The 25,956-nt window shown below is 39.9% G+C and overlaps 1 protein-coding gene across 1 annotated transcript in view; it reads right to left on the bottom strand.

The window, feature by feature from the left end:
- LOC137497052 (myrosinase 1-like) overlaps window positions 1–3,431 on the bottom strand; it is a 122,965-nt gene extending 119,534 nt beyond the window's left edge. Inside the window, exon 1 of the mRNA XM_068225645.1 lies at window positions 3,233–3,431. Coding sequence (XP_068081746.1) covers window positions 3,233–3,392 — 160 coding nt within the window. The 5' untranslated portion in view covers window positions 3,393–3,431. The remainder of the gene's footprint in view (window positions 1–3,232) is intronic.
- Window positions 3,432–25,956: the final 22,525 nt, after the last annotated feature.

Genomic DNA, 25,956 nt, shown 5'->3' with positions numbered 1-25,956 from the left:
TCTTAAAAATGTGTAAGAAGCTGTCGTCGTGACCACATGTTATCCACAGACGAATATCCCAAAGAGAATGTGTGCCCCATTAATTGGTGTCGTTATAAACTTGGTCAGAGAGATGGCATTCCTTACAATCACAAGAATAGTCTTCCGGAATCGATCCTGAAAGTCATCAAACCAATATTCAGGTTTCTGTCCAGTTCCGAGTTACTAAAAATGTGTTCGTGGAAAAACGCAGAATCTGAATGAGTCTTTGAATCAGTGGCGGCGCGTGACTTTCGTCACTGGGGGTTCAACAGAAGGAAATATCCCCCCCTCAATATCTCCTCTCCCCCCTGTCACCTGTGCCATGACTAAGTTCAGAGAATGGGCATAACGGTGCACATAATGTGCATGCCTAAAATCTTCCCTGATTAGAACTTGCACCCTGAATGGTGACCACTCATTACATTTGCTCCATCGTAACCTTGTGAAATCAACTTATCTCTATTATCCACAACTTCGCTCAAAGAAAATTTTAAATAGTCTGATATTGTCTTAGCATCATGACTAGAGGGTAGAGGAAACCCCAGAATCTTTCAACTGGCTTACCGTTGGGAAGAATGATAACAAATTGTGCTGTAGTTGATATATCGGTGGTCTCATCTGCGATTACCGAAATGAAGTGCGCTGTGGTGATTTTTTTCCTCACGGCAGATTTCATACCTGCACGAAAGCAAATCATTCTGAATGTCTTTCGAGGTGCCTTTGAAAACAGTAGCTTTGAACAGATGGTCTCTTAATGCAACGTCAATTTCAGAATTAAAATTGACGAGGCTTCGAAATATGCCAGTATTCGATGATTCACTTGTTTCGTCATGCCCGCGCAATGCCATCTCAAACGCGCCACAGAACTTTACACAGCACATAACGAATTTTTCGTACTTGGTCGTTGTCTCTTTCCACAGACTGCCTGTAAGCACAGTCAAATTACTGACGGTTATCGTGTATTCCCAGGAGATCGAATTGTAAATGGGCAAGCATATGAGATTTAGAACTTCTGTGTTACTTTATTATTATTTTTTGGGCAGATATCCTATATCTACCACTCCGACTTTGGTCCAAGTCCCTTTGCTTTCATCACTCATGAATCATAAAAAAGGAAAAAAATCAACATGTTAGTAATTTCGCACCCACAGATCCATTCGATTATTTTATACGGTATAAATCCAATCTGAATTTACGCACGATTTCATTACTTTTACTTTTAGGATGCCTCGTTATATCAAGATCAGGCATTGGGCGTCCGGCATCCTTAATCTAAAGTTTACGCTCAAGAGAGAGAGAGAGAGAGAGAGAGAGAGAGAGAAAGAGAGGTTGTCTTCTTAAGTGTCATATCACTCTTCAAACTTATTATGTCCAGAACAAATATTATGGACGCAACTACAGTGCACAAAAATACACACACGGAGAAAATATTGTTACTTCTTTATGTCCTAAAAATTATGTTTCTGAACGGCACAACAATGCAGAAAAACACTCACACGCTTGCACAGCGTACAATAATATTACAAATTATGATAACTATTGCAAACTGTTGTAAACACTAGCATCACACTTGAAAAACAGAGTAAACTTTATGGATGCATGTTCGAAATGTTGGTAACTTAATTTTAAGAACTCCTGTGGCTAGGCAGTTAGCGTTTTCTTTGGTATTACATTCCCGCTACTCTTTGCCTCGGTGAGTTTTAAGTTAATTTTCTCTCCAAAAAGTAATTATTCCAAAGAAGGCAAAATTTTGGAAAATACATCAATTGGAATTTGGCAGTTTAATGTGACTGCTGGCAGTAATGATGCTCTTCAGCACTAGCGCTAATTATGTGCACTATTTTCTGTTACGTAGTTGAATTCCTGTAAGGGCAACAGATGGCAGACACATACCCCAACACAAGGTCAGTCTACCTTGCCCCAACACCCCCGACAAAACTAGAGAGAGTGGCATATTGCGCATGCGTAAACTACAGATATCTGTTTCTGCGATATCCTGGTCTTGTCTACGTGCCGGCCGATATCCCCCCGCACCTAGCCACTCCCTTCGCCCAGGTACGGACGGAGAGAGCGCCTTCGAAGGGGGTTCATTCCAGACAAGTATCCAGCCACGGAACGTGCGCAGTTCACATGAAATGAAAGCCAATACGAGTATATTACGGATAGATGGGCTAAGCAAGAGCTTCGAGATTGACAAGGGAGTTATGAATATTAAGTAGTTGAATAAAATTTGATATAAACTGGAGGTTCATTGCTCCATTGCGCTATACCAGAAACCGCCACTGCTCCTCTGAATGCCCTTGTATGTAGATAACATTTTTACACAGCTATGGTAGTTAAATGGCAGTTTGTGATGCAGTTCTTGCATTTAATGGTGGCAACTCAGAGAGGATAAAAGTCTTGCAGAGAATGGGCTTCAAGTTTGGAGCATTCACTCGAGATATCTTGAAGAGAATTGACAGACAATGTATAACTGCAGCTGAGAAATCCATCGAAGACCATGAAAAGAACACAAGACAGAAAAGAAGATACAAGAAGAGAAATATTGAAGGAAAGGAGGACACTCAGTACAGTTCTGGAGAGCCTTTTGATAAAAAGAATGGCAAGGAAAAATGGAGTTCAACTTTAAAGTGCACTTTGTCAGAATCACCATTTTCATTATACAGCAACACTTTTCTCAGAAACTGGGAAAGGAAGAGCCATGATTCGTGGCACACCAATTACTGAGTATAACAAACATATACACTGGGGAAAACTTTAAACACCGAGATATACAAGAAAAATATCAAGTTATTCCGGATAGTTTTCAGTTTACAAAGTAATTAAACAATAAAATTAATTAAATAACAATATATTAAAAATGCTTCTCTGGATTATTTTCTATACATATTGAGATCATACTGTGAAATTTCCTTGACAATTTGTTGGGAAGTTTATGAGAAAGAGGTACTTTTGTTAATCATGGAGTCATCAAATTTATAAATTGCAAAACACTTGAATTCTTTTGTTAACATATACACACATCCATCATCATTATGGACCGTTATGTCTTTCAGCGTTCAGTCTGCAAGCCTTTGTGAATTTACTAAACGTCGCCACAATCCTCTATTTGCAACTAGTGCTGTGGCCTCATTTAGTTCTATACCACTTATCTTTAAATCGTTAAAAACTGAGCCTACTTATTACGGTATAGTCGAGAAATATATCTTACCATCCGCGTTCCAACCTCCCTCCACTTGATACGCCGCGGTAGCAGAGCCGAAGAGGAAGTCATCAGGGAAGCTGTTGTTGGCCGAGCGGGACCTCGCCGCGCCGTGAACCAGTACTACTAGAGCCAGCAGCAAGAGACATGATCGCGTTGAAGAGCCCATCTTGTCAGTGGTCCTCTACCACACCCAATACCTTTTTTATACACTAGGTTCTACCGTGATAAGGTGATAAGCCCTCAGGAAAGGAGGTACGGAAAGTTTGTGTTATACATATCAGCTTGTTAGTGGTTAACTAGAAGTGATACTGCGATATGACTGGGTAACTCAAGGCTACGGCTAAATGTTACAATTATACACTTAGCGCGATAATGCAACGTCCGGGGGCCTTATCCCTTTCAGACCTGAAAGAAAACTGGCGGTGTGAATTTTTGTTTGTTCGTCAAAACTGACTAAAATGCTCTTAAATACATATATTTTTAGTTTATTCTGCAAAATAAAAATTAACATCTGAAAAAAGCACCCGCACAATTGTGCGTGTCAGGACTTACTTCACTACTTACAAAAAAGAAAAATTACCTCAATGCATGTGTATATACATATGTACATGATGAAATGTTCTATTTTACAGTGGGGAATAATTTAGAAAAATTAAATCTTCGTTCAAACACAAGTAAACGTTACATTTTCTACATTGAGGAGGAGTTTTTCTATTAATGCCCTTTTGGCAGCAACAGCTTGTCATCAGACCTGAAAGAAATCTGGAGGTGTCAAAACGTCAAAAACTTACTAAAATGCTCTCAAATACATGTTTTTACAGTTTATTTTACAAAATAAGAACCATCGGCTGAAAAACAGAACCCACACAATTGTGCGTGTCAGGACTTCATTCACTACTTGCAAAAAATAAAAAATTGAAAAAAAATCAACTCAGTACATGTGAATATGCACATGAACATGATCAAATGTTCTATTTTACAGTGTGGAGCGATTTTAAACAATTAAAATCTTATACATTACATTTCTCGTGTAGAGTAAGAGTTTTTCTTTCACAGTCCTTTTTGTGACAGCACCCAGCACTCCTGCATGCATTGCCTGTAAGGAAACCTAGCCCGTACATATGTGCGTATCAACATTCAAAACCTCATGGTATTACGTACGATATTGTAAGTTCACAATTTACTTTTGCTACACTTCATTGATTATATTCTGATATTCAGTAAAGCTTCTAGATTAATATGAATGCAATAAATAAATACTTACTTTAGGCATTACTGCTTCCCGCCATATTGCTAATGAACTGTATTTTTAAACTCTTCTTCCTGCTCCCTGGTGGTCATGTACTAAATAAAAACAGCTGAAGTACATGCTACGTGTCCCGCACAAGCACCGCAGTACGGTCTAGCGCCAATAAAAAGTCAAATAAGTTCAGACATAAATAAAATACGAACCCGCATAATTGTGCGTACACGGTCTGAAAAGGTTATGCTTTGAGAACTGACTACACGTCGGAGCAGGTAGTATCATTAGACCAGTATTCTTGGACCTTTATTTATTTATTTATTTATTTATTTATTTATTTATTTATTTATTTGGGAAACCAAAACAGCGAGAAGCCGAATTACAGAGTTCCGCAAAGGAAAAAGATATTTACAGTGGAGTAGCACAAGGCAAACATAAAAAAATAAGTGGAAGAACAATGAGGAAATAACATCTAATGGTAAAAATAGAGGAAAAAAATTAAAAACTAACAAAATATTAAAATAACTGTAGACACAACAATTAAGAACAAAATATAAAGGCAAAAGAAACAACGAGGAAAATTGAAGATTGAATGTAAAACGAAGAGAAGAACTTATAGCTAGGCACAGTAAGATAAATACAGATATAACACATAAGTAATGGTATAGTACAGTAAAACATTAATACATTATGTACAAAAGAGAAGACAGCAATGAGAAGAGAAAAAAGGAATATGAAGAAAATGAACTCGGTTAAGGAAGAATCGATTAAAGGAGGCATACGAGGAAAAAACGTCCAAGTTCCTGTCAGAAGATAAAGAGTTAAGGAGGGTTGGTATGCGGATAAATAAACTTTTTTGAACGAGAGAGAGGGGGGAATACGGAATATGAAGGGGCGGATTAGTCCTGGTTTTGCGAGATGGAACATGTAAGGAAAAGAAGGATGCAGGTTCGCGGGAACGAAATAAACCGTTAACAGCGTTATGTAGGAATCTAAGGTCGGCTACTTTCCTGCGACTAGAAAACGGGCCAAGGTTTAACTTATCCAGTATCTGATTACTGCTCAAGTTTCGACAATCAGATACTCTGGCTCTAACAATGGCACAGAAGAATGACTGCACGCGGTCAATGTGATTCAGAATAGTGGGTGAAGGGGTAGACCAGATAGGAGATGCGAATTCAATAATCGGTAGGACGCAAGATACATTAGGCTCGGAGGGCGTGGATATCGGTGATGTCAGAAAATCTATACAACAAACCGAGAAGTGACATTGCTCGTGAGGTTATCTTTTGTGTATGGGGGACAAATAACAATTTGCTGTCAAACAACACTCCTAAGTCATTTTGTTCTGTTAGAGTTGGGAACGGGTTACCAAGGAGGGAGTATTTACTGTGAATAGGGGATTTACGAAGCGTGATCGAAATAGAGGAACACTTGGTAGGATTAGGCTTAAGACGCCATGTGGAGCACCATTCAGAGAGTGAGTTAAGCTCACTCTGTAAGGAGTGTACGTCTGATAATGAATCGATTTGTTTGAATATTTTACAGTCATCTGCAAATAGTAGAATTTCACAATAAACGTAGGATATAGTATTAATGAGATCGTCAATAAATAAGACAAAATGAAGCGGACCTAGGACACTGCCCTGTGGGACGCCAGAATGTACCATAACAAGAGTCGAACTGAACCCATCAAGAACCACACGCTGAGATCTGGTATTGAGGAAACTCTGCAGGAGGGTTAGGAAGCGACCATGGATATCAAAATGTTCTGAGAGTTTATAGGAAAGAAGTGCGTGGCCTTCGGTATCAAAAGCCTTTGCAATATCAATGTAGCACACGTCCAGCTGAGAACCGGCATTAAGAGCAGATGTTGCACGATGGAGAAGAAGAGACAGATTAGTTAGGCAGGAGCTACCAGGAAGAAAACCATGCTGCTGGGATGATATATAAGGAAATGTGAAAGAAAGAAGATGCTGGTGGATAATCTTTTCATAGATGTGTGACAGGGTGGGTAATATAGAAATCGGACGATAGTTTCTGACATCAGACCTCTTTTCACTTTTAAAAACAGAAGTGATGTTAGCGATTTTCCAGTCGTCAGGAAAGTAGCCGGATAAGAAGCAACGGTTAAATATAACAGCGGTATTTTTAAGGAAGATAGGACTGAGACCATCCGGACCAGTAGGTTTATTTTCTGGCAGGGAGGAAAGTAAAGAATAGACTTCCGACTCAGAGGTGGAAAGATTACTGAGACTATGAGAAGGAACAGAATCAATACACGGAAAATCTGGGAAATGAACAGGTGAAACAAAATTGGACGCAAAGTAATCGTTGAAAATTTCCGGTCTATTACTACCACTGGCTAAATTATTACCCCAAGTCACTGTGTCTGGCACACGCTTTGTATTTTTCCTGCTGTTTATCAGAGAACAGAATATTTTGCTATTGCTTCTCACTCTTAGGCAGGCAGAGTTTATATAGTCCTGGTAATCCCGTTTTAGAAGCTGTTTATAGTATCTGCGAAGGTCAGAAAAAGTTTTATAGCTGGCTTCAGAAGGTGAAATTTTCCAGTCTTTCCAGGATTTCGTTTTATTAATTTCTGCAATTTTGGTGTCACTTTCCTTCCAAGGTGGGCATCTGGCGGATGTTTTACGAGAGGGAAAAATGTCACGGATCACAGCACGGGTCCTGTCGTAGAACAGGTCCGCTGCTTCTTGGACTTCACCCACTTGCAGCAAGTGCCAAGGAAGAAGAGAGAGGGTGTGATTGATAGCCTGCCAATCAACCTTTCGCCATATGGGTACACAGTTCTTGGTATAGGGTCAATGACATTTCGGGCGGCGGGGAGGGGCAATAGAGAATGTTGCCTCTACAGACTTGTGGTTCTATTTAAAATTATTTCGTTCCACAGAAATAACCGAAGGCTCAACGGAGCAAAGCAGGTAGTCAAGAAGACTATCCCCACAGGTGTTCTCAAGGACGTACTGTTGCAGGCCTAGACCCGTAATATAATGGTCGAGATACCACTTGTCGAGGCTATTAGAAGGGAAACCTTGCGCAGGGGGATTCCAAGATATTGAGAAGTTAAAGTCGTCCAGTATTATTATATTAGGATTCAGATTAATGGCTTTCATTACAGAAGGGAGAACATTTTCAGAATAATTGATGGTTGATCGAGGTGTTCTGTAAAATCAGGCAAATAGATATTTGGAATGCTGAAATTTCACTTCTACCCAAATGGCTTCACAGTCACTACTTAAATCAGTACGTAGGTTAGCGTGCCATTTAGACTTAACTGCCAGGAGAACATTCTTATATATTGCACCCATAAGCGAATGTGCATAATTAATGCATGAATTAAATGTTTAATAATTCGCATATGGGAATACAGCAGTAGGCTGGAAAAAGATTGCGTCTCACAAAGCAACAGCCAGGCGCCGTTCAGACTGAAAATATATCCACAGAATACGTCTTAAGGCACGAACAGGAAGTAGCTAGCCTGAGTGGTACGTCCAATTATGTTTTATGATGCCGACGAGAAGTGGAAACTTTCATCAAGTTCCCACGTGAATCCGCACGTCGGAGTTTGCCCTGCCTAGAAGAGCGAGTGAGACACAAATAATACCCGTCATCCCTTAAAAGAAAATGGAAGAACCCAAACTACTAAGAGAGCGAACGTCTCAGCCAATCACAAAATTGCAAATTTTAATGTCTTGTCATAGCTGGAATCTACAGCTAGTATTTCGCGATTTGGTGCCCGAAGTAGCTGTGAAATATTGTGTCCTGACTTCCAAGCAATATTTAAGGATTTATCAGTGCAAGTGTGTGGTTAATCAGTGGTTAAATAAGAAATTTTCAACTTTACATGGAAGAGTGGTATCGCCCAGGAAATGAACAATCATGGCCGGGAAGGCGCCATACTCTGACAGAAAATAGAGCCATTGACGCGCGCCGTCGTATGAATTAACCTGTGATCGTTTCTCATAACGCAATGTAACAAATAAATCGGACCAAAACTAGGAATGTTTTGAGCACATTTCCTAAAATTCTAACCTACGGACACATGATAAATCGATCCCAAGTGCAGAATTATTACCCCACATCCCTTCCACAGAACTATTTTCGAAGTGGGGGGAGGACTGTTTACAAAAACGAAGACACCAGTGAGGTAAACCTCAGTCTCGTAGGAAATCCTCAGTCTCGTAGGAAATCTTCAGTCTCGTCGGAATTCTCAGTCTTGTGGTGAATCGCAGTCCTGTAAGAATTCGCAGTCTTGTAAGAATCTTCAGTGTCTTATACACTAGTTGACATCCGAATTTGTAATGTATTTATTTGTGTGAGTAATGTCTTAGCCGAAATGAACACTTTGACAAACTTTTATTCTACTTTAGTTTATGCAGAGATAATCAGGCAATTAAATTAACAAATGGCAGTGGTAGTTATATTCTCAACACTTGCCATGAATGAACTTAAAGTGCTAGGACCGAGGTGAACATTGAATCTCGTCGTAACACGTAGCTGCATAACATTTTCCCTATTTCACGTGTAGCTTGTATATTTCGTGGAAAAGTCATATTTTGGAGGACGATTATTATAAAATTCTCCACATCATCGGGAACATTACATTTAAAATTTTCCACACTCTCATAGAACTATTATTGCAAGGGAGATATTTGGGAGCAGAATTAGTCAAGCCAGTTACAGGGAGAAGAATTTTGTTTTCAATAAGTGGAATGCTGCCGCACTAAGACCTTGAGTCCAGTGTTATGGTCAGAGAAGGTGAATAACCAATAATCCTTTACACAAACAAACTGAGTGGGGAGAGAGAGAGACGACAGCAGGCACGTAGCGGAGTCCAGACTTCACATCAGGTGCTCAATGCAGTGTCATTGAATATTCTTCGTAGGAGTGTTAAAATGCGAGTGCTAATATAAATATGGAAGTGTGCAACGATATTGTAAAAATGCATCAAGTTTGCGTGTGTGACCTCTTGGATAACATCAGCTTGAAGATGAAGTACTAAATTCATCATGACGGGGTCCGGAGGATGATCTGACCTGCCTCCAGCACAAATACGGTAAATGAGCAAAATGTATATATGTAAATATGTAGGGCTATGAACAATCGATGATCAAAAATGTAGTTTAGAATTTTAGATAGGATTGTAAATAATTCACGGATCGGATGGTAATTATAAAAATTAGGATCGTAATAATAATAATAATAATAATAATAATAATAATAATAATAATAATAATAATAATAATGATAATAATAATAAATAAGTGTTAGCGAGTGTTACTTGCGTAGTTTTCTTTTAAAGTAAGTCATTTTGACATATGAGAATCCTATTTTACAAAGAAATTTACATACGGTGTAGTGCAGATTTTTAAAGTGATGATAAAATAATAATTGTGGTAATGAGTGTTATTTTGTTGACGCTTTGATTTTGTGGATGCCGCCATGTTAGTTTAAATGTTTATATTTGCTATTAGCACATTAGGTTTATTATTTCATGTTCTGTAATTATTATCAGATGACCGTTTCCGGTAGCTCCCATACTTTGTATTTGGCGACGATCTGGTTGATACGCGAAAGTTAATTTCTTTATGTAAACGTGGTTACACATTTCGATAGCCGTGTTTTTGAGAGGCACTCTCGTTATTTTAGTTAATTAATTAGTGACAGGAAGCCATTGATAAGTTAGCTCTGATATTTCATAATATGTGAAACGGTGGATGATCAAAATAACGAGCAAAGTAATAGTAATATCTCTGATGTTCTGTGTTGAGAAATGGAAAATGTGATATTTGGACCATGTCATTAATAATGTCGTATAAATGGTTGCGTGAACGACACAGTTATTTCGCCCGCCGGATACGAGCGAGGCCGTATTATGAGTTACTACGTCGAGAATATTGATGAATAAATAGAATTGAGAGATGAATAATTTAACCGAGAGTGTTAAATATGCGACGACATGTGTTATGGTTGTAGGCGGAAAGCCTGTATTGCTTCAAATAGTTTCCAGGGAAAATAAATGCTCGGAAAATATGCAATTGAGAGCCCGAGATAAATTGTGAACAGAGCGACTGATCAATGCGTGTTTCGACAGTCAAGTATAATCATTGATGACATGCAATACGAATAATTATTGTCCGTAAAGATTGAATAAGGTCATGTCCAGACATTTTAGTCTGAGGTTAGAAGATTGCCATCAAATTCACGTAATTTTGCTACTTGGATCAGGGTAATATTTTATACTTCTTCATTGCGCATTTTTATTTTAAATTTTATTAGGCAGCGATTTGTGGGATCTAGATTTTTATTATGATATCATTTCTTTGTATATATTTTATCACCGTATTATTTTAAAATCTGATACGTGAATTGTGTTTGATTTAATGTCTGTAAATAAAATAAAATAGGTGTAGTCAGATTATTTTAATTTCAGTATTTCTTAGGAGCAGTGTTTCTCCATTGACATGTTCATTTATGTAAATAAGATTTCATGTGTTAGGGTAAGAGATCATCGATTAGTTCATAGTCAAAACCATTGTAGTGGTATGCTCATACAAAGACAGTCAGTAATCACCAAGTCTTAGAAATCCACTACATTTCAGTTAGGCAAATGAAGCGATCTTTAGTAAGTAATTGTATCACAAGTGGCGCAGATGACTTATAAAAATAAGATAAAATCTGCCTCCATCTAGAGTTGGTACCACACAAATATGCATGCCCAATGAAAACGCAGACAGCGGCAAACTAGGTAAAGTTAACGATGTAAAGGGGTCGCTTTCACTTGAGATGTAAACCTGAGGCACTTGGCCTAATTAATTTAAGTAATTTTAAGCGTCCAGACTATCACAGTTAAGTAAATACGGTTTAACAAACTAAAGGAGTGGTGGTAGCACTCAGGTGTTCAGTTCAATAAATTTTCTTGTTTTCAGCCACGAGCAGTTTAAATATGTGGCAAAGGTTATATAACGGAAAAGTACCATGTTCATGGTTGTTTTGTTTTGTTTTTCTCTCCTTTTCGTTATTATTACACATGGTTAGTGTATTCTTGTATTACTTTAGAGTTGGGTGCTTCCCGAATGAATTTTAACATGGGTTAAATATTTGATAGACACCTTAAAGTCAATGTCAATTGGATGAATTAACGAAATTAACTAATTAATTACTGAATTTATTGTGAGATGACATTTTCCAAGGTATTATAAATCATTCATTCAAATGAGACTGTATTTCTGACCGGTGTTTAAATGTGGTCATGTCACCGTCATGGAGACAGTGGTTCGATATAATCCAGAACATAAAAATTTAATCGACATTCAGTCGAAATTTTATTAAGGCAGATAGTTAATTTATTGTAATGCAGATCTTTTAATTGTTTTAAATTTTAATTTCATTTCACATTATTTTATTTTACGCCATTTTACTTTCATTGACACTTTGCAAATTTTGTTAAATAAACCATTTTATTTATTTCAATTTTAATTCAGTCTTTGGGTACCGTCATTTAATAGTTTAGTTTACCCCATCTTTCATTTCCTCACCCCCGATCGACGTGTGGCCCATCAAGCCGAGCGATCGTAGGACGCACCACCCTTGAGGAAGAAGAGTCTACATGAGGCGGTAGGTATTTTTAAATGTCATTATTTTCAGGAGCAGCCAGCGCACATGTCAAGAAAGAAGACCACCGCCTTGGGTGCCTTTAAAAGGGCACTATATATATATATATATTGTACCGGGAACGCCGCTACGAGAGAAGTATGTTTGTTGAATCTCGCGTGAGGTGGAAGGTAGGCAGCCCGCCGAACGCAGTGACGTACCCAGCGAGTGACGTGGCCGCCGTAAGTTAGCTATCCACTACCATATATGGTAATGTTCCAGCTTACCCTCAAAAGTACATTTTGCGCTACTTTATCGCTATTTTGACACTGCCATCTTAAAAACCTCTACAATAGACGTCATCTGTCAAGATTTCAAGAAAATCCGCGGAGTATTATAGAAGTTATAAGGGTAGATAGTACCCGGGTTCTAGACACTTCCATGCGAACGTGTATAAAAGGAGGACCACCTGACCTACGAAATCAGTATCTGTCACTCCGCCGTCTCTGTGACACGTGTGACAGGAGGAGTATTGTTCGCGTCGAACTTCTTGTCGACAGTCTTCGAATTCCAAGTATTGGAACTTCGATATTTTCGTTAAGTGTTGTGTCGGGACTTTATCATATTCTTGAAGTGCCTGATTGGGACTTTGTTATTTTCTGCGAGTATCATGTTGGAACTTTGTCATATTGACACACTGGAACGTTGCTAATTTTTTTTCGTGTGTCGCGATTGGACTTTGATATTTTCTTAAAGTGTCATATAAGAACTTTGTTATTTTTCTGAAGCGTCTCATTGGAACTTAGTTATTTTAGCCAAGTGTCGCGGTGAGACTTTATTATTTTCGTAAGGTGACATACTGGAACATTGTCATCGGAACTTTATTTTCTTCAAGTGTCGTGTTGGGACTTTAATATTTTGACACATCGGAACTTTATTTTCTTCGGGTGTCGTGTTGGGACTTTAATATTTGACACATTGGAACTTTGTTATTTCTGCACATTGGAACCTTGTTATTTTTTTGAAGTGCCACATAGGGACTTAGTTATTCGACGACGATTGAAAGGACTTTGAATTTTCATGAGTGCTGTGTACCACACTGAACATACGTTTCGAACTTATTCAAACTTATATTTTGTGGATTAATTTCTGGAATTTTCCGAGCTTGTGGGATGAACTTGTGCCCTACCGACATAAACTTTCGTGTGTACGATATGACTTGTTTTCCCAAGTGCCTCATTGAACTTACGTCTTGTAAACTGTGGAACTTAGGGGACGTTCAATATTACGTTTAATTGTGAAATGTGCATGTTTCCCAAGTGCTGCACGGGAACTTGTGTTTCATTCTTATGCTCGTCAAAGACTGTGACAATTCAGAATACGCATCTCGCGTTCCTATAAAGCCTAGAACTTTCCAGTAGTTTGAGTGCATCCATAACTTGTGAAGTCAGACTTCTTCTTTCAAATATTATTTTCTTTAATGGCTATTCACTTCGCCTATCGACGGAACAGGACAGTTTCCGAGTGCTATTAATTCAGTGCATTGCCAATGTGTTTTAAATCTTCAGAACTATGCATTTAGAACTGTAGTGACAGTAATCCTCTAGAACATTCTGACTTACAGTAAGCTCGTGTTATGAACGTTTTGATTGAATATCCAGAGTGCAGTAACAATCATTAAAAGGTCATATCTGTTCAGACAGTGCCATGAATGTGTGGAGTGCCGTGCAGAAAACTCCAGTGTGAATTACGTACCAAATCGAATCCTGGAACGTGTGCGAATCTTAAAGACCTTCCAGAACGTCGAGACATTCCAGAACTCCTCACCCGAGCAGGCGTGGTCCCTGCCCGGGCGTTGTCCAGCGCCATTCCATGACTTGGAGGTACCAACCAGCCACGACACTTCCATGCTGCTGTACGAAGGTGATATGAACTTGCTTTTGATGATCAATAAACTCAATTTATCAAAAGAATCTCTAAAATTGATAACTATACCCCTCTGTGTACCAACTCCAGTGATAAAGCCACTCCCTGAATTAAGAGTCATGCTCGTTAATTTAATATCAAGCGCCTTAAAGATATGAACACTTTTTACGGGTAAAATATGTGTACAAATGATATGAGTAAAGAAGTGGAATCAGAGGTAAGGCTTTTTACGGATGATGTTGTTTTGTATATAGAGTAATAAATAAGTTACAAGATTGTGAGAAACTGCAAAATGACCCGTATGGTGTTGTAAGATAGACAGTAGGCAATGGTACGATGATAAATGAGGTTAAAAGTTTGTGAGTTTGACAAGTGGGGAAAGTCCTCGCAGTTTAAATTACTGTGTTGATGGTGTGAAAATTCCTTATGGGGATCGTTGTAAGTATAGTACGCGCACCTTTTAGTGATACTTGCACACCCTAGTGCTGAATTGGTCGATCTCGGTTATATTCGAGATTCGTACTGGCAACGTTTGAAACACAAACTATGAATCGCTTATGCTTGGCGAACACTTTACTGTTGTTGTTTACACAGCAAAGCCAAACTATAGAATTCTTGCTAGGAACAAAATTCGCATTGAGAAATGTTATATAATGTTAAATAATGTATGTGTGACACAGTTTTTGGCGTAAGATAATAAATGTTTAGAAAATTCATATTGATCGGTCATATTATCGATTCAATTCATATTACAAAGTAATATCGTAAAGGGTGGGCGGACTATAGACCTACCTGGGTGTTAATATAGGGAAAGAACTTCGTTGGGGTAATCACATAAATGGGATTGTAATTAAAGGGTACAGATCTCTGCATATGGTTATAAGGGGATTTAGGTGTTGTAGTAAGGATGTAAAGGAGAGGGCATAATGCACCCAAACTGCCTCATTTCCAAGGGTTCAATATACGTCTCTGATAAGACCCCAACTAGAGTATTGTACGATTCAGGTGTATGAGACCCTCACCAGGATTACCTGATTCGAGAACTGGAAAAAATCCAAAGAAAAGCAGCTCGATTTGTTCTGGATAATTACCGACAAAAGAATAGCGTTCCAAACAAGTTTCAAAGTTTGGGCTGGGAAGACTTCGGAGAAGACTAAGTGATATGGTCCGAGCTGTCAGTGGAGATATGGCGTGGAATGATATTAGTAGACGAATAAGTTTGAGTGGTGTCTTTGAAAGTAGGAGAGATCACAATATGAATATAAGGATGGAATTCAAGAGGCAAATTGGGACAAATATTCGTTTATAGTAAGGGAATTTAGGTATTGAAATAACTTACAAAGGGAGATGTTCAATAAATTTCCAATTTCTTTGCAACAATTTAAGCAAAGGTTAGGAAAACAACTGATAGGGAATCTGTCACCTGAGCGACTGCCCTAAATGGAGATCAGTAGTGATTGATTGATTGATTGATTTATTGATTGATTGATTGATTGATTGATTGATTGATTGATTGATTGATTGATTGATTGATTGATTGATTGAGCGAGTGAATTCGTCGACCGATATGAAACATTCCGGTCTCGTTTTGTTCGGTAAACGACAGGCCAACTAATATAGCGAAGACAATTACATTTTGTGAATATATAACAATAATACCCCCTCTAGTCGCATCATGACCTTAATGTCGTTGTGGGGACTTGTGTGCTTGTTGATCCCGAGGCTGTGCCAGCTAAGGTTACTCATGACTCGTGATATATTGGCCTCGGAGTAGGGCCAGTAGGGCCAGTAGGGCCTCGAGTTGCCTGAGAGGTGTCTCTGCTCTTTTTTCTTCATTTCTGTTTCCTTCCTATCCTAACCTCGTGACTTTTCAGTTCTCTTACTGTTCAGCCAACCTTTCTGCCTCGGGTATATCTCAGGGTCTCTCGACTTGGGAGCGCATGTTGACGACAGCGGGGCGCTTGGCTGAGTCCTGACATTGTTTCCTCTTTGCTTGCGCCTGGCTCCTCACTTTCATCTGACCTCTTCGACCTCCCTTGGTCGATTATTGTTCTTTTCCGACCCCGACGGTGTTGCCTGTGGAGGTCTAAGGAGTCATTCTTTTTCGCGCCCTCCGTGGCCCTTGACTTTCTTTGACCGATGCCTTCGTTTTTTGAAGTGTTTCACCCCTTTAACTTTTACTACCTGATTGGTGTTGTGTGGAGGATGGTTGCCTAGTTGTACTTCCTCTTAGGGCTGCGGTCACACCACCATTGCCTCGGGTAGTACTTTCCCTTGTGGACGGGGGAATGTTAGAATTAGATGTTAGTTGTTTCCCCTGGTATTCCCTGACTTCGTAAGAGGCGACTACAAGGGGTCCATGGGCTATTAACTTGAGAGCGGGGATTGGCGACCACGGGGCCATTAGCTGAGTCCTGGCATTGATTCCACTTAGTTGTGCCAGGCTCCTCACGTTCATCAGACCTCCCTTGGTCAACTCTTACTCTTTTCCGACCTCGACGTTATGACGTATGCAGGCCTAGAGAGTTTTTAATTTTCAAGCCATTCGTAGCCCTTGTCTTTCTTTGGCCGATACCTTCATTTTCGAAGTGTTGGATCCATTCCATTTTTTCTCTCTGTTTAGCGATAATAGAGAACGTTTGCCCAAGCGGCTCCGGCTCCAAAGCAAAAAAACAAAAATAAAATAAAAAGACTCATTACTTACGCGAATCCATGCAGTTTAGTTTGCCGTTCACGAATGCTTCTAACCGTACTACAGGTAATTTTCCCCCAAATTCTGAAGGAGCGAGGTAAATGACCCCGAAGATCTGGGCTCTCCGCCCCTCATTTCAACACCTGCTGATTCCGAATGAACGAACTGGGATCCATTGTCCCCTCCGTTTCCGCCACCACGACCAGCAGCTGCTCCGACTTTACCTCTGTTGACATCTAATGTTCAAGATTCCTTGCCACTAGCCCATGAACAGTCCGCTAATACTTTGCCTGAATCGAGGCAACTGTCACAGTCCAACCCTAAACAGATTTCTCGAAAGCAACCAACAAGGAAGAAAAGAAGTAAAACTTATCTCCGAAAGTGGCGTTGACAGAACAGTCCCAGAGTACTACGCTGCAGTCCAAAGCCGGAACGAAGGAAGGAACTGCACAGTTTCTGAACGTTCTTGTTCCGACCTTCTGACACTGTCTGATCCTCAATTACGAACCTTCAAAAAAAGGACACTCCTAACTGGTGAAGTAACAGGATGGAATCTATTTGTGGAGCTAGCTACCCAGTTCTTCAGAAACACCTTCACCGGCTAGGTAGGTACCTTCTTGTCCTCATATGATCATTGTGCCCCAACTAGCCCACAAATGGAAATACCAGCCTCCAATCATATGACCTTGATCATGCCCTTGAATATCCACTGGAATCCAACCCTTCACAGCGTAAAAACTTATAATTCATATAAGCGCAATCGAGAAACCTAACACTATGTAACATAAAGTATTGATTAGGTGGAGAACTCATCCTTCATACTTGTACTTGAACTATCAATACGGACAATGAAACTAATAGATTATAGTATAAGATTCTAGATTCTATAAAATGTAAGAAATGTGACGTCACTTTCGTGCAGTTCGTTCGCTGCAACGCATAGCCTGTATCGTGTGTTCCTTTGATTCTAGGATTCAACCCAATACTTCCTTCTGTTTTTTCGTCGGGATCTAATGTACCTCACTTGATTCACTCGAAATGATGAACCGACAAAAATATGTGGGACCTTCGAAAGCCTTTAAAAAACACTACTATAATATATCGTAGGTAAAGTACGAGTTGCCTGTCTAAAATGTTGCCCGTGTGCGAATGCCCTGCTGCCCAGACCACGGTGATCGCCAGCACCACCTAGTGACTTTTATTGCTTTCGTGTTTCCCCGTGTGCGGACGGTGTAAGTTATAAGCACGTTTGTTGTACTTCTTTAATGCTGGTACGCGTAGCCTCAATGCCGTACCCAGGGTCTGAGGGTGGTTAGGGGGTTCAGTCCTTCTCCCACACGAAACAGATCTAAACAGCACATACGGGCTTTTAAATACAATACATTAGAACTACTATGAAAACAATTTTGAAAAATAAATGAATTTGACCTATAACATCTATGCCATATTTCAATGCTTCTCTGTGAATATTCTTGTAGTTAACACATTTACTGAAAACAAAAGTGGAATATTTGATTATGATGAGATATACGGAATGTTTTTAAGACATTTTGGACCATCATTCAATTATTTTCATTACACACCAAGTTATTCTTTCTGAAGTGTTTTACTAGGCATTTTATTAGCCTAACGGCCGTAGCCGTGTTGAAACACTGGATACCGTGACATCTCCGAAGTTAAGCCACATTGGGCGTGATCAAGATTTGGGTGGGTTGCCACGCGCTGTTGGTGGAGGGTAAGGGAATGGAGGAGCGGAAAGGAACTGGCCACCCTCCCGCACGTAAACTCCGGCTCAGGCACACCTCTGCGGAGGTTCGGACCTGCCTTCGTGCAGAATACACCCGTACCTTTATTAGCGTCGTACAAATATAGAAAACGGAAAACATAAAGGCTATTTTCTTAATATCATAAGTATTGAAAAAAAAAAACTAGTGTCAAATCAAGTCATGAACAGAGGTAAAGGAACAATAAGGAACACTCAATAGGATGAACATAACGGTAGGTAAGTTTGGGGCGGGTGACCCGGTGCTGGAAGACGGGGAGTACTAGAGACTTAAAAATTCATACCTCTACCCGACGATAAAAGGCTCTCTGACTATCCTGGCAAAACAACAAAGTTATTATAACACAGCTGATAGCGACTGAGAAGGACATAAAACAATTGGCTGACAGCCTTGCATAACAAACAGGTTGTGAGACAGATCCTGAAGAAAGTCCGTGGTTTTCAGGAAAAATCCAATGTAGAAGAAGGGTGCCCCCAATTTCAGAAGAAAGGGAGTAGTTACACGGGAAGAAGATGCAACAATACTGGGTAAAGATGAGCGCCGTATACTGAGCGCTACCAAGTCTATCGACGAAGCCCACACCTGAAATGAGAACCATAGAAATCTAAAGCTCATTATAATGTAAGCATCTAGCACATTGTTCCATTTACAAAACTTGAAAGCAATGAGAAAACACGTCACACGTATATCTGAGAACAAGGCATCGGAGACTGATATTGCAGTCCAAACGTTGCGTTCCTCTTCGTTCGCCTCACCACGTGCGGCTTGCCGCTGTATGTCCGGTAGGTGTGGAAGGCGGGGGGATAGGTGTACTAGGCTTCGCTCCATTAGATCGCCACTGGTAACGAGCAACCATGCGTTCCTCATCGTATATACTTTTTCACCTCATACTTCTGACTTAATAATATAGATAACAGAGTGCTGGTATTTCACTCCCTTTTACTTCTACATCCTTGTAGGAAGACACTGTAGGGCTGCTGTTTTAGGAGTAATATAGTTCTAGGAGTAACAGACTATATTTTTTAATACATAGATCTGCTAAAATAAAATGCAATCTTTAAGGTATAGTGTTGCCTTTTGTTGGACGGAACAGAATCCGTGATGATGGGTCGGACACCACCACTGATCGCTCGAGGAAGCTAATAAACCGGTGAACGATGGATCTTAATTGTAATAGTGTAAAATTAAAAAAAAATAATCTAATAATCATAATAATAATAATTCACCATGTGAGGGTGCAAATGAGGATGAAATCGACAAGTTTTATGAAGCATTGAGTGACATTGTAATCAGGGCCAACAGCAAGGATAGGATAGTGCTAATGGGCGATTTCAACGTAAGAGTTGGAGATAGAACTGAAGGATATGAAAGGGTGATTGGTAAATGTGGGGAAAATATGGAAGCTAATAGGAATGGGAAGCGTCTGCTGGACTTCTGTGCTAATATGTGTTTAGTAGTTACGAATACATTCTTCAAGCATAAAGCTATTCACCGCTATACGTGGGAGTCTAGGGGTACCAGATCAATAATATACTATATCATAACCGACTTCAAATCTGTTAGGAATGTACGCGTTTTTCGGGGATTTTTCTATGAAACAGACCACTATCTTATCTAGGCCTAGGGTAGAGAAAGTGAAATCTGTCTGCAAACGAACAAGGGAAGAAAATCTCCTGGACGAGGAACTAGACAGGAGTACATGGATATAATTAGTGAGAAGTTCCGAACAGTAAACAGTAAGCAGGTTCAGGATATAGAAAGAGAATCGGTGGCATACAGGGATGCTGTAGTAGCAACAGCAAGGGAATGCCTAGGAACAACTGTGTGTGAAGATGAGAAAAAGCGAACATCTTGGTGGAATGATGAAGTGAGGGCAGCTTGTAGACGTAAAAAGAAGGCTTATCAGAAATGGATTCAAACAAGGTCTGATGCAGACAGGCAATCGTCCGCAGTTGAAAGAAACAGAGCGAAACAAATAGTTGTTGAATCCAAAAAGAAGTCGTGCGAAGATTTTGGTAATAACCTGGAAAGGCTAGGTCAAGCAGCAGGGAAACCTTTTGGACAGTGATAAAGAATCTTAGGAAGGGAGGGTTAAAAGAAAAGAGCAGTGTTTTGGGTAATTCGGGTGAAATCTTAATGTATCTCAGTGAATCACTGGACAGGTGGAGGAAATATTTTGAAAATCTTCTCAAAGTCAAAGAAAATTTTCATGGCGGTATGGGGAACAAAGGCCTTTGCTGGCAAGGTGTAGTGTTTACAGTGCACCATGTCTGTTGGCATGGGCTAGAATAAAATTGTTTACTTTCATTGACCTGTCTCAGTCTTATTCTTGGCTTTGACAATATGAAAGTGGCTGAGGTATGAGTGACACAACTAATGCCATTCCTTATGCAGCCAGTCGCTGCTATGAATGGTGTGAAAATGTTGCTCATAGGATCGGTTGGTGCACGCATTTCAGTGGGCTTGGCAGACTGATGTGCAATAGCAACTTCTGGCTCAGTGAGGAAAGCAAAGGGAAACTACCTCACTCCTCATTTCCCTAGTACGCCTTTTCAGTGACACCTAGGCCATCTATGACAGCTAATGGTGAACCTGTTGAGGATCCAACTAGCCTTCGGGCTGAATACCCAACATACACACATGGGGAACAACGGCGCTCATGAAAAGGAGGCAAATCATGTTGGTGATATTACGCTTGAGGAAGTGGAAAGGTTGGTAAATAAACTCCATTGTCATGAAGCAGCAGGAATAGATGGAATTAGACCTGAAATGGTGAAGTATAGTGGGAAGGCAGGGATGAAATGGCTTCATAGAATAATTAGCATGGAGTGTTGGTAAGGTACCTTCAGACTGAACAAATGCAGTAATTGTACCTATCTATAAGCAAGGGAACAGGAATTATTGCAAGAACTATCGAGGCATCTCATTGATTAGTATACCAGGAAAAGTATTCATTGGCGTCTTGGAAGGGATGGTGCGACCAGTGGTCGAGAGGAAGTTGAATGAAAACCAGTGTGGTTTCAGACAACAGAGGGGCTGTCAGGATCAGATTTTCAGCGTGCGCCAGGTAAATGAAAGATGCTAAGAGAGGAATTGACAGTTGTGTTTATGTTTCGTTGATGTAGAGAAAGCATATGGCAGGGTACCGAGGGAAAATATGATCTCCATACTGGGGGACTATGGGATCAAGGGTAGATTATTAAAATCAATCAAAGGCATTTGTGTTGACAATTGGGCTTCAGTGAGAATTGATGGTAGAATGAGTTCTTGGTTCAGGGTACTTACAGGGGTTAGACAAGGCTGTAATCATTCACCTTTGGATCATCTGTTGAAAGGTATAAAGTAGCATGGAGGGATTCAGTTAGGTGGAAATGTAGTAAGCAGTCTAGCCTATGCTGACGACTTGGTGTTAATGGCAGATTTTGCCGAAAGCCTGCAGTCTAATATCTTGGAACTTGAAACTAGGTACAGTGAGTATGGTATGAAAATTAGCTTTCGGAGGCTAAATTGATGTCAGCAGGTAAGAAATTCAGCAGAATTGAATGTCAGATTGGCGATACAAAGCTGGAATAGGTAGATAATTTCAAGTATTTAGGATGTGTGTTCTCCCGGGATATAGTAAGTGAGAATGCATCAAGGTGCAGTAAAGCTAATGTAGTGAGTTCGCAGTTGCGATCAACAGTATTCTGTAAGAAGGAAGTCAGCTCCCGGATGAAACTATCTTTATATCGTTCTGTTTCCAGACGAACTTTGCTTTACGGGAGGGAAAGCTGGCTGGACTCAGGATATCTTATTCATAAGATAGAAGTAACAGACATGAAAGTAGCGAGAATGATTGCTGGTACAAACAGGTGGAACAATGGCAGTAGTGTACTCGGAATGAGGAGATGAAGACTAAATTAGAAATGAACTCGATGTATGAAGCTGTATGCATAAACCAGCTTCGGTGGTGGGGTCATGTGAGGCGAATGGAGGAGGATAGATTACTTGGAAGAATAATGAACTCTATTATAGAGGGTAAGGGAAGCAGAGGGAGACAAGGACGACAATGGTTAGACTCAGTTTCTAATGATTTAAGGATAAGAGGTATAAAACTAAATGAGGCCACAGCGCTAATTGCAAATAGAGGATTCTGGTGACACTTAGTAAAGTCACAGAGGCTGAAGAGCATAACGGTCTGTAATGAGGATGTATATGTTTATGTATAATAATAATAATATTATTAATTTAAAAAAATGCCAAGAAAGGACTCCTTGAAGAACTGGAGAAAAAAGAGCGCAAAATTGTGAGAGGCATCTTGGGATCAAAGTATAGAAATGGAATCCATCAAAAAATATATCCAACAAGGAAGTCTACAACAAAATAGAGTAAAATTACCGACGCAATCAGAAAAAGACGGGCACGATTATACGGTCATCTGAAAAGAATGGATGGAAGAAAGTTAACTAACGAAATCTTTCACTTTTTTGATTCAAATCCCGAAACCACAATTCCCTGGTTTAGAAATACCAAAGAAGTCCTGCAAATGCTACATATCTCACCTGAAGACGCCCTTAACAGGGCTTCCGCAAGAAAATATTGACGAACGGGCTAAACCGAGACGAGCAACCGAAGAGAAGACACGGTGCCCTTTGTTCAGAGGAGCGTAAGCAGGCCCACTCACAAAGAATGAGGGAAATTTGGGCTCTAAAGAAGGCCAAGTTCAGTGTCAAATGCAACCAGACTTCACGTGGTCGTTGATGGCCCCAGCGAATTATACAGTGGACAATGTAATGCACAAGACCAAGTGAAGATAGACAAGCAGTCAGATCCTGAACCTGACATCCTCCGAGATGAAGTAGAAATGGCTTGGAAAATGCTGAGAACTGGAAAAGCGTGTGGACCTGATGGAATAAGTGCAGAAGTCTTGAAAGCTACAGACGGTGCTGGAATTGAAATGCTGTTGAAAATCTGCCAAGCAATATGGAATTCTAGAAGATGGCCCGAGGAATGGGTACAGTCAATCTTTGTCCCAATCCACAAGAAAGGATCGAGGAAAAATGTGAAAATTATCGCTTAATTGCTTTGATTTCACATGCCAGTAAAGTTATGCTTCATATCCTGCACAAGAGACTCCGGGCATTTCTAGAGTATCAAATTCCTGAAGTCCAGACTGGATTTATGAAAGGAAAAGGTACTCGAGAACAAATCTTAAGCCTAAGACAAATCATAGAAAAGGCTAGAGAATTCAATGTTCCGGTATATCTGTGCTTTATTGACTACCAAAAGGCCTTTGATACTGTCAAATGGAACCATCTTTGGAAAAGTTTCGATGACATGGGTTTGCCACTCCATTTAATTGATCTCCTCAAGCCCTTGTATAAGGAAAATACAGCCACTGTGAAGATTCAAAACAAACAGTCTCAGCAGTTTCGTACAAGGGCTGGAGTTCGCCAGGGATGTATCTTGTCACCGTTACTTTTCAATATCTATGGTGAATATGCAATGAGAACTGCATTAGAAGGCTGGGACAAAGGGTTTTCCATTGGGGGATGCAAGATCAACAATCTGAGATTTGCTGATGACACCCACCATGATAGCATCATCTGAAGAGGAGTTGACAGAGCTGATCAAGAGAGTGGAGGAAGCAAGCCTAGAAATTGGATTACGCCTAAATCGACAGAAAACCAAAGTCATGATTGTTGATCGTAAGAACAACAACAGTCCACATATCAAACAGATTGGAGGGTGTGAATTTGTACATCAGTATGTATACCTAGGCTCCTTACTATCCAATTCTGGTGGTTCCAAAGATGAAATAAAGCGCAGAATTGAAATAGCAAAGGTAGCAATGATCCGTCTGCGGAGGATCTGGAAAGATAAGAACATCACCATTAAGACAAAAAAGAAGCTCGTTGAATCTCTAGTCTTCTCAGTCTTCTTGTATGGCGCAGAGACGTGGACCATCCTCAAACGTGGTCGTGAACGGATAGAAAGCTTTGAAATGTGGTGCTGGAGGAAAATGTTAAGGATTCCTTGGACAGCTCATCGCATGAACACATCAATCCTGAACCAACTTCAGATAAAAGTTCGTCTATCGTGTAAGGTCTCTCAACGAATTGTATGCTACTTTGGACATATAATGCGCCGAGATGGTAGTCTACAAAAGCTGATTGTTGAGGGCAAAGTCCAGGGAACCAGACAACGAGGACGAATACCAACGCGATGGATTGACATGGTGAACGGCCCCCTACAGTGTTCTCTCTGAGTAACTACATTGAAAGCTTTAGATAGGGAAGAATGGCGGAGTATGGTTCATCGGCTAGAGGGCTGAATATTATGATAGTCACGACGCCTCAGTCATGAGGCAAAACGAAGAAGAAGAGAAGAAGAATATATATATTCTTCTTCTCTTCTAATAATAATAATAATAATAATAATAATAATAATAATAATAATAATAATAGTACATGGCATCTGTATAAGTTTGTTGGTGACTTAATGAGGATGGAATGAATGGGAAGGCGTCATAAACACACATTCCAAAAGGCAGAGGAATTAAGAGTATGAGGGGGTTGATTCTGAGAACTGAACCGGGGCCATCGGACCAATGACAAGCATTCTATCCGTTTTGCCACGGACCGGACTTCAATTTGCTGAACTTTACGCTACCAAGTCCACTGATGAGGTGTTGAGTATTGACGGTAGCAGAGGCCAGGGCAGTAGCTTGTAAAACAGCCTCGATAACAACTCAAGCTACTCCGGTGGCTATCGGCTGCAGCTCAAAACGCTCAACGCTTGACGTTCACTAAACCAACTATCTAGTAGTAGCCCACGTCTTAATCCCGGCATACGCAAGATCAAAGCCAAATGATTGAACAAGCGTGGTCCCAAGGACCTAGGTATAGGTCTATTCCCAAGAAAAATGATGATCTTTTATGCAATTAAATAATTAACTTGTCTATAAATGTAAGTTGTAAATTAGTGAAAATGAAGTATAATATATACCGGTACACAAGAACAAACTACTAAATATGACTATTAAAAATCAATTTCAGTAATCATATCGAGATGTGGGGTGTGAATAGCTCAGTGGCTGAGCTGCTGGTTTCCGACCCGGAAGACTGAGACTCGAATCGCGGTCGATCCTGGGTCAAGATGTTCATCCCAAGAATCACGTGGTGTCAGGAATGGCATCCGGTTTTAAATCCACGGCCAACACCAAAATGAGCCTGGGTGACTCGAGCGACCCCAGAAATAACTAGTATAACCAGAGTAAAGTGTATATATAAACTAGCTGCAGTACCTGGCGTTACACGGTTATTTGTTTGAATGTTTAGCTTACAGATTTGTATGACAAGTTAGTTTTGTTTGAAGTGAATTTTTATAGAATTCCTTTTTGAAATATTGATTGATATTTTATGATCTATGATGTTTTAGAGTTATTGAAATGTATTCGGTTTAAAGTTTTTTTTTGCTATTTGCTTTA

This window comes from Anabrus simplex, chromosome 1 (genome assembly GCF_040414725.1).
Source record: "Anabrus simplex isolate iqAnaSimp1 chromosome 1, ASM4041472v1, whole genome shotgun sequence".
In the NCBI taxonomy this organism is placed as follows: Eukaryota; Metazoa; Arthropoda; class Insecta; order Orthoptera; family Tettigoniidae; genus Anabrus; species Anabrus simplex.
Note: the sequence above shows the minus strand (reverse complement) of the source record. Positions and strands in the feature narration are given on the sequence as shown.